This window comes from Alexandromys fortis, unplaced genomic scaffold, assembly GCF_014885135.2.
Source record: "Alexandromys fortis isolate MF-2015 unplaced genomic scaffold, M_Fortis_MF-2015_v1.1 scaffold_122, whole genome shotgun sequence".
NCBI lineage: Eukaryota > Metazoa > Chordata > Mammalia > Rodentia > Cricetidae > Alexandromys > Alexandromys fortis.
The window spans coordinates 4,228,010-4,236,717 of NW_026068004.1; the positions used below are offsets into that span (position 1 = coordinate 4,228,010).

General features: G+C 42.9%; 1 protein-coding gene across 1 annotated transcript; it reads left to right on the plus strand.

The window, feature by feature from the left end:
• Positions 1-5,700: 5,700 nt before the first annotated feature.
• LOC126513082 (olfactory receptor 2D3-like) lies at positions 5,701-6,688 on the plus strand. Its single transcript, XM_050161238.1, has one exon. It carries the CDS (start codon positions 5,741-5,743, stop codon positions 6,686-6,688), a length of 948 nt encoding a protein of 315 aa, XP_050017195.1. The 5' UTR covers positions 5,701-5,740.
• Positions 6,689-8,708: the final 2,020 nt, after the last annotated feature.

Here is an 8,708-nt window from a genome sequence, read left to right on the forward strand (position 1 = left end):
TGAAGATTATATAATTGTAATTACTCTCTACATTATTTAGACTCCTTGAGATAGAATGTCTGGTAAAACTTTTGTTCTCAATATTGTTTGTTATATCTATTATTTATTATTATTGTTTATAGTTGTATTTAGGTTAGTTCTGTCTTATTTAGACAAAAGGAGGGAGATGTAGGGATAAGCCCTCCCCTTGGGGGCGGACTGCCCTCAGGCGTATGTTTACTGATATATATTGTGCTGCGCGCCCCTTCCGCTCCCCCCTGTTTCCGCTGGCTACTCCGCTGGAACCTTGGTTTCGTGAGTCTGGTTTTGTTATTAAATTTGTTTAAATATCAATTACTGGTGATTTATTAATCCGACCGCTGCAAGTTCTGGCTGCTTCTCTCTGAACCTGTTTCCTTATCTATCCTGGTGGAGAAGAATCTCTGCCTGGACTCGACTAACCCTCAGAGCTGATGAGGATCGATAACAGGAGTGAGGAGAGTTGGGGTCAGAGCTGTGGAACAAGGCTTAGCAACAGCACTGCAGGGCCCAAGGTGCTTCTGATTAGTGCTGATTGCCAATTGCTAAGGTGTAAATTCACCCATAAAGGCCAATGTCATGATTGCAACACATGCCACTGAGCAGCAGTTGAGGAACCTGTGGTTCAACCAGCAAAGGCACCATACTAAACAACTGCTAGAGCACAGACTGCAGGAAAATGGAGTTGGAATCGCAGAGTTCAGAGCTTGTGCTGCCTTTAAAATGCTATGATTCAAACTCTAGCTTCAAGCATTGCCTTGACTCAGATGCTATACAGCTGAGCACATTCCTAGGCGCTCTGGCTTTGTTTCAAATACAATTTATTTATCATTTCATAATTATCCTTTCCTACTAGCTGTGTTTAAGGAGTAGTTCACAGGAATTCTAACCCCTTATTAATCAATAGTTCTCAGCAGAAAGACTTTATCATCCAGGCTTCTCCTATATCCTTAGAAAACCAAGACACACACAGAAGGCAGGGATGGATGGAGATACGAGTTCAGGGAACACTGGTCAGACCTTCTCGCAGTGTGCTGACATCAACATTTTTATTTTCTAAACCATCCTCGAAGGGAAGAGGTTACTATTGAAATTCTACAGAAGAGGAAGCCCAGGCAAAGTAGCAGCGAATTCAAGAGAACTTGATCCAGAGTTTGGTGTATTTGGACATAAATTCTTAATTGCATCCAAAAGACATGAACTATTCAGAAAGTTTTCTCACTCACTGTCATGGGATGCCACTGCTGACTTCCATGTTGCATGTCATGGTTGACTCTGTTTGTCTGGTGTTTTTGTGTATCAGTATTTTTCATATACATATGTATTTGTATGTATGTATGCATGCATGCATGTATCACATGTATGGCTGATGCCTGGGGAGGTCAGAAAAAGGTGCTAGATCCTCCAGAACTGGAGACATAGATGGTTGTGAGCTGCCCTGGTAGGTTCTGGGAACCAAACTTAGTGTTCATGCAAGAGCAGGAAATCCTCTTTTGCTCCCAGCCATCATCCAGCTCCCATCATTGTTATCTCTTCTTTAGCCGCAGAGTGACTGGGTATCCTTCTCAGACACTCCACAGCAGAGCAGGGAGGACTGCAATTGCCAAAGGTAGTTGAGGAAGGAAGAGGAGTGTGACTCTAATGTTCTCTCACTGAGTGTCAGGGCTTAGGGTTTGGGCAGTAAATGAGGAGCCAGAATGAGAATTTACATCCTTGACCTGTCTATTGGGTGACCGGATCCCCATCTCCTCTTCTCTGAGCTGCTCTTATTCCTCTATTAGCCTAGAAAAGGGAACAGGTCATCACTCCTCCTCCCGTGGGTTGTTTCTTCCTGCTCTGCCCCCAAGGGTTTCCCAGGGTTGCTCTTGTTGACAGCATCCAGGAATCATCTTAGCATCCCTACTGGGAATAGAAATGTCCCTTTTCCCAGCTCTCCTGGGGAGTCTCAGAGAGGAAGCAGGGTCATAAAACCTCAGTATCTGGCCCCACTGGGAAGAGAAGATGTCTGAGCTTGCCTTTGTTAAGCAGGATTTTTTTGTCTCCATCTTCATGAGCCGGAGCTGGTGTACTTTCAGAGGAAGTGAGAGATTCAGTCACTCAAACTCTACAGCAGCTTGGAAATTTTCTGGAGACTGAGCTTCCTAGAATCCCATCACTCTGGACTCGGTAGCTTTACTAGACTTCCTCGTCATAGCCACTCAGTGAGACATTCCCTGGATTTACGTTTGGTGAGATGGTCACTGGTGTTTGGCTTTGGGTGGTGTTCAGGCAGCTGTGGGTCTAGAGATAATAATTAGTCAAGCATCCATCTCCAGGTCCTCTGTGCATACATCTCAAACTCTCCAGACCTCTCCCATCATTGCCTGATCTTCTTTATTCTTTTATCAATGTTATGTCCTTCCTTCCTTCTTCTTTCCTCCCTTTATTAATTCAGTAAATATTTACAAAGAAATTTTCTGTTCCCAATCATGTTGACACATAAAGAATATGGAGTCCTGAGCTAAAAGATCCTAAGTGAAGCAGAAAGCCATGCCATAAAAAATATACCAAAAGTCCTCTTTCTTTAGATTCAGCCCATCCCAGGGTCTCCCAAATTCAGACATGAAGGGGAATCTCCTTAGGAGAGTTTGTCTGTGACTAGCCATCCAGCTCTGTCCTAGGAGGGCTCTGACCTCTGCTGAGTCTCAATAAGCTCAGCTAGATGGACAACGTGAAGACTCTGCCTTCTTCACCGCCCACTTCTCCAGGTCTGAGTTTGCAATCTGAAACAAATCGGCTGCTTCAGGCCTCAAGTTTTCACCCGTAACACAAGGTAAAAATACTCTCTCAGCGAACTGTTATGAGATGTTAAACTAAAGTTAGTGGAACATTGGCTGGAGTACACAAATTATCCGAAATAAATACTAGTTGCGTTGTTATTAGAAAGGCTAGGAAATCACACATACAGGTATACTCTATCAGAGATAATTCTTCCTTACTTATCTGAGGATTCATTTAACAGCAGAGGAAAAAAGGTTTGTCCAGGTTATTTGTTGTCAAAATTGATTATCAGACCCCTCTAGGAGTCTTCAGATCATAACAGACCAATAAACAAGGAATTCAGGATGTATCTTACCTAGGTGAGGGGCGGGAGGCGGTTACAACAGAGAAATGCTTTCTTAGCCAAGCTGAGCCTTGCAGTGGCCACAACGTGGACAAGACAGTGAAGGTGGTACCCCCTCTTCACGGTGATGATGAGAAACTAGGCAATTCCCTAATGTATGAGAGAGTCAGAGGCATGCAGAATACAGTACAGGGAGAGCTTTCATGGAGGTTGGTGAATGGAGAGAGGTGATGCAGGAGACAGTTGTGTGCTGAGACTTAGTCTCCATAGAGCAAGAAGGTTAGGAATGACCTGTGCACCCACCTCTAATGGCAGGCATGGGAGATCATAAAAGGCTTTTGGTATCCAGATAGGAGCAATGTGAAAACTTTGAAAAACCACTGCATGAAACATGAAGAGCATGCCGAGGAAGACAAACACCCAGCACTGAGAAAGGGAAGTGGACACAAAGTTCTTCCCTAAACAAGAACTGATTTGCAACTGATACTTATTGGGAGAGGAAAAATCAGTTTTCTCCAATAGTGTTGCTCTACATATCAGTTTCTCTATTCCTGGCTACATGTTCAGGAGCAGTTAGCTAACAGGAGACTGGCTCCATGGTTTTAGTTTTGGTTTGCTATTTTTTTTTGTTGTTGTTTAATTTTCATTTTTAAAGTTTTTTAGTTTAATTTCTGTAGTTTCTTTTGTTTTATCTTGAAAGAAAATATGAGAGGATAAAGAACATGAACTTGGGTGGAGATGGTCTGGGAGAAGTTGGTGGCAAGGAGAGATATGAGAAAAGTATATTGTATGAAAAAATAAAAAGTAAAGTAAATGAAAGATTGTATTGAGGAGAAAAATGTAGAGTCAAAGGGTACACGGAGATGCTGATGCAGAAATGCCAGGAGGAATGATGGGCTCCTTGTCTGGGTGGAAAGGAAGGGCAGTTGTGAGGGTTATGTGCAGTAGACTGGTCAGGAGAGGGATGGAGACAGGGAAAGAGAAGACTGAGGATGTCTAGGAGTCTCATATTTCTACTGCCATGAAAAGCAATTTCTGCCTTAATCATTATGTTGCTGTTTAGCATGAGTTGGGCCCTACTTCAGACTACTGTGAGCAGTGTTTGTATATTTCCTTAGCATGAATTTCCGTGAGCATGAATTTGTATGTGCCCACACGTTTACATAATTGTTTCAGAAATATTGTTGATATTTGTATTGCTAAGCAATGCGTCAATGTGTTCAACTTTAGGACACAGCCGAGCAAACACTAAAGGGATAAATTTAATTTATTCTCCCATTGGATTCAGTTATTGTTGTCAGTACTAGATATTTGTTATTATTGTCATGTTGGTGGGGGTGTGGTGATGGGAGACTGAGAAGAGGAGGTGGGCATTGGCGCTGTGCTGATCTTTTGTAGTTTCCAGATGTAATGATGCTGAGAACCTCAGCCTCCTCAGTGCTCACTGGACAGCTGCCTGTGAAATGCCCTTGAGATGTGGTTCACTGTTCTATGGGAGCCTCTGCGGTTATGTTTGTGCTTTTCTAATTCTCTAAAAGTATTTTGAGTACCATTGCTTATTCTAGATTAACGTTAATTTGTCCCTCCAAGGAACACGCTCTTTTAAAGAAATCTGATCTTTGCATACACTATTTGATAAAGATATTGATCAGGTCAGATTCTAAAAGATTGATTGCTTTAGATTTACCACTTTACCTTATAGCACACCTGGAATTGGTTGTGTGCAAAGGGAGACAGGAGTAAAAAAAATATGAAGAGATAACTTTTTCCTCACATATCTACACAATCCATCAGCAATCCTTGGAAAGACAGTTGTGTCTCCAGTGCACTGCACACATGACCTTCTGTCATTGCTCATAGGACTACATGTGTGAGGGCCTGAGTCTGACTGACATTTGTTCTGTCATCTTCATCTAGTTTTTTACTCTCTTTTTCTACACATATCTGTGGTGTGTGTGTGTGTGTGTGTGTGTGTGTGTGATCATAGACTGACAGGATCCTTCCTCAATTGCTCTCACCTTATTCATTGAGGCGGGGTCTCTCAGTTGAACCCATTGCCCATCATTTCATCTATTTTAGGGATCCTGTCTCTGCCTTTCTGGAGCTAAAATGAGAATGTGAAATTGCACACGACCTGTTATGTGTTATGTGCTGTTTACAGGAGTTCTGGGGGATGCTTCATATAGTCATCATAATCCTGAGACATGAGTGTCACCAGCCTAATTTTATAGATGAAGAGACTGAGGCATTGGGAAACTCAGTAACTTGAGAATAGTGGACAGGAATTGAACAGTGTGCTCAGAATCCACACCGCAATCTTTCTTTTTTATTAAAGAGTATTATTATTTTATTTTCTATAGATAGGCTTTTGCCTACATGCATGTCTGTGCACTGTGTGTGTGTGTTGTCTGTGGAGGAGAGATGAGGGAGTCAGGTCCTCTGGAATTGGAGTCACAGAGAGCTCTGAACTGTCTGGTTCCCTGCAATAGCGGTCAGTGCTCTTAACCTTTTAGCCATCTCACAAGCATGAGACTAACATGAGATCTCACCTTTCTGCCTCTATAGCTGGCCCGTGTCAGGTGACTCATAGATGAATGTGATTCTCTTACAGGCTCCACCATGTGGATGATTCCAGGGCAGAACCAAAGCTGGGTTTCTGAGTTTATCTTGCTTGGCTTCTCCAGTGACCCCACGACCAACCACATCCTCTTTGTTGTGTTCCTTCTCATCTACCTGAGCTCAGTCCTGGGCAATGGGCTCATCATCCTGCTGATCTGCCTGGACACACATCTGCACACTCCCATGTACTTCTTCCTCTGTATCCTTGCCATGTTGGATATGGGCTATGTCACCACCACCATGCCCCAGATGTTGGTGCATCTTCTTGCTAAATCTCAGACCATTTCCTTTGTTCGCTGCTGGATACAGATGTTTGTGTTTGGTTCCCTGGCTACTACTGAATGCAGCTTGTTTGTTGCCATGGCTTATGACAGATATGTGGCCATTTGCTACCCACTACGTTATACTGTAATACTCAACTTGGGTGTGTGCATATGGTTGGCAGTTGTGTCTTGTGTCTGTGGTTTCCTCTCTGCTTTGTTACACACTTTCTTCACCATGAGTCTGCCATATTGTGGGCCCAACAAAGTTAACCATTACTTCTGTGAAGGCCCTGCAGTGCGTAACCTGGCTTGCATGGATACCCACATCATTGAGATGGTGGACCAGATCTTGATTGTTCTTATGGGTCTTGCTCCAATTTCCCTCATTGTGGCCTCCTATGTTTATATCGCCATGGCAATTCTCAAGATCAAGTCCACCCAAGCCCGTTGCAAGGCTTTCTCTACCTGTGCCTCCCACCTGACTGTGGTCTCATTCTTCTATGGTCCAGGCACTTACATCTACATGAGGCCCAACTCCAGCTATTCCCCTGAGCGAGACAAGCAGGTTTCACTCTTTTACAATGCCTTCACAGCCTTGCTTAACCCAATGGTCTACAGTCTGAGGAACAAGGACATCAAGAGGGCGTTTCTCAAGGTTATAGGGCATAGTAAGGTGGACTGCTGAACTAGGATCTAGGTGAACCTGGAGTGGATCAATCACTATTTCATAAATGACTGTGTCTTTATTGTATGTAACTGACCAGTGCATTTGAACCAACATTGTACTTGGTAATTGGGACAAACCTCTGTGAAACCAAGGTGGCTGTCTCTATTGATAAGCTATGCTAAGGTACATTTCCAAAGACCTCAGGAATATTACTGGGTCATAGATGCAAAGATTCTTCTCTTGCTCACGTTTATAGGTGTAGGTTGTGAATGCCCTTCTTTCCTCTCATACCCATTTTGAAGAAGGAACTTTATATCCAAAATGTCATCCTAGAACAGAAGGGAAGGAACAGTTGACAAACTCACAATGACTCAGCTTCTCAAGAGTGACCTTTTTGTCTTACCACACATGTTTTGGCTAAAGCAATCAGCATAGTGTTGTGGAATATTATTTTAACTGGGTAAAGATGTATTGCATTTGTTTACACTACAGAATACTCTTTTAACTGTGTAAAGGTGCATTACATTCATTTTTGCTGCATTTGGTTAAGATGTGAGTTTGCACTGCATTTGTTTAATTATATAAAGATGTCTTGCATTTGTTTCACCTTGCCTGCCTAAAGCACTTGATTGGTATAATAAAAAGCTGAACGACCAATAGCTAGGTAGTAGAGGGATTAACTATTAACCTTCATCAGGCGATGAAAGGAGACAGAGACAGAGACCCACATAGGAGCACCGGACTGAAATCTCAAGGTCCAAATCAGGAGCAGAAGGAGAGTGAGCACGAGCAAGGAACTCAGGACCGTGAGGGGTGCACCCACACACTGAGACAATGGGGATGTTCTATCAGGAACTCACCAAGGCCAGCTGTCCTGGGTCTGAAAAAGCCTGGGTTAAAACAGGTCTCACTGAACATAGTGGACAATGAGGGCTACTGAGACCTCAAGAACATGGGCAATGGGTTTTTGAGCCTACTGCACATATTGGATTTGTGGGAGCCTAGGCAGTCTGGATGCTCACCTTACGAGACCTGGATGGAGGAGGGTGGTCCTTGGACTTCCCACAGGGCAGGGAACCCTGATTGCTCTTTGGGCTGACGAGGGGGGGGGGGGCTTGATTGGGGGAGGGGGAAGAAAAGGGGAGGCGGAGGTGGGGAAGAGACAGAAATCTTTAATAAATTAAAAAAATAAATAAATTAAAAAAATAAAAAAAATAATCTAAAAAAAGCTGGCAGGCAGAAAGAATAAATGGGAGGAGAAATCTAGAAATGAGAGAGATAAGAGAAGTGAGAGAGATGAGAGAAGAGAATGAGAAGAAAGAGGAGGACATACCCGGGGCCAGAAGCCGGGCGTCTGCCAGCCAGCCCTCCAGATGATAGAAGCAGTAAAAGCAAGGTATGCAGAAGGAAAGAAAAGCAAAATTCCCTGAGGTAAAAATTAGATAAAGATAAATTAGTTTAAGTTAAAATAGCTAGCCTGAAATGAGCCTAGGGCTAGGATGAGCATTTAAAACTAATAATAATTCTCCATGTAATGATTCAGGAGCTAGTTGGTGACTCAAAAGAAAAAGCCTGGTAAATTTGGAACTTCAGTGTGGGGCCTAATTAGAAATTAGGGCCTGAGATAGCTGAAAAAGAGAAAACAGAAGGCCAGTATGTGGGGAAGAGACAGAAATCTTTAATAAAAAAGAAAGAAAGAAAGAAAGAAAGAAAGAAAGAAAGAAAGAAAGAAAGGAAGGAAGAAACAGCAAGCTAAGTAAAAACAGTTGCCTCAGAGGTTGAATAAAGTTCCAGTCAAATACACCTTCAGGCTGGGCCTGCTGGACTCTCACAGACCAGAGAAGAGGCAGAGCCAGCCATCACAGCCCCAGCAGAGGGTCCTGAAGTAGTTTAGCAGTTTAAGGTTTTACTTATCAAAGTAAAGCAAGTTTAGATGGGAAAAAAAGCCTCTAAACATGTTACAGTGTGTTTAAAAATGTGTGTAGGTTTAAGAAAGGAAAGGAAAAGATATAGCTAGTAATAGAAAAATAGTTTAAAA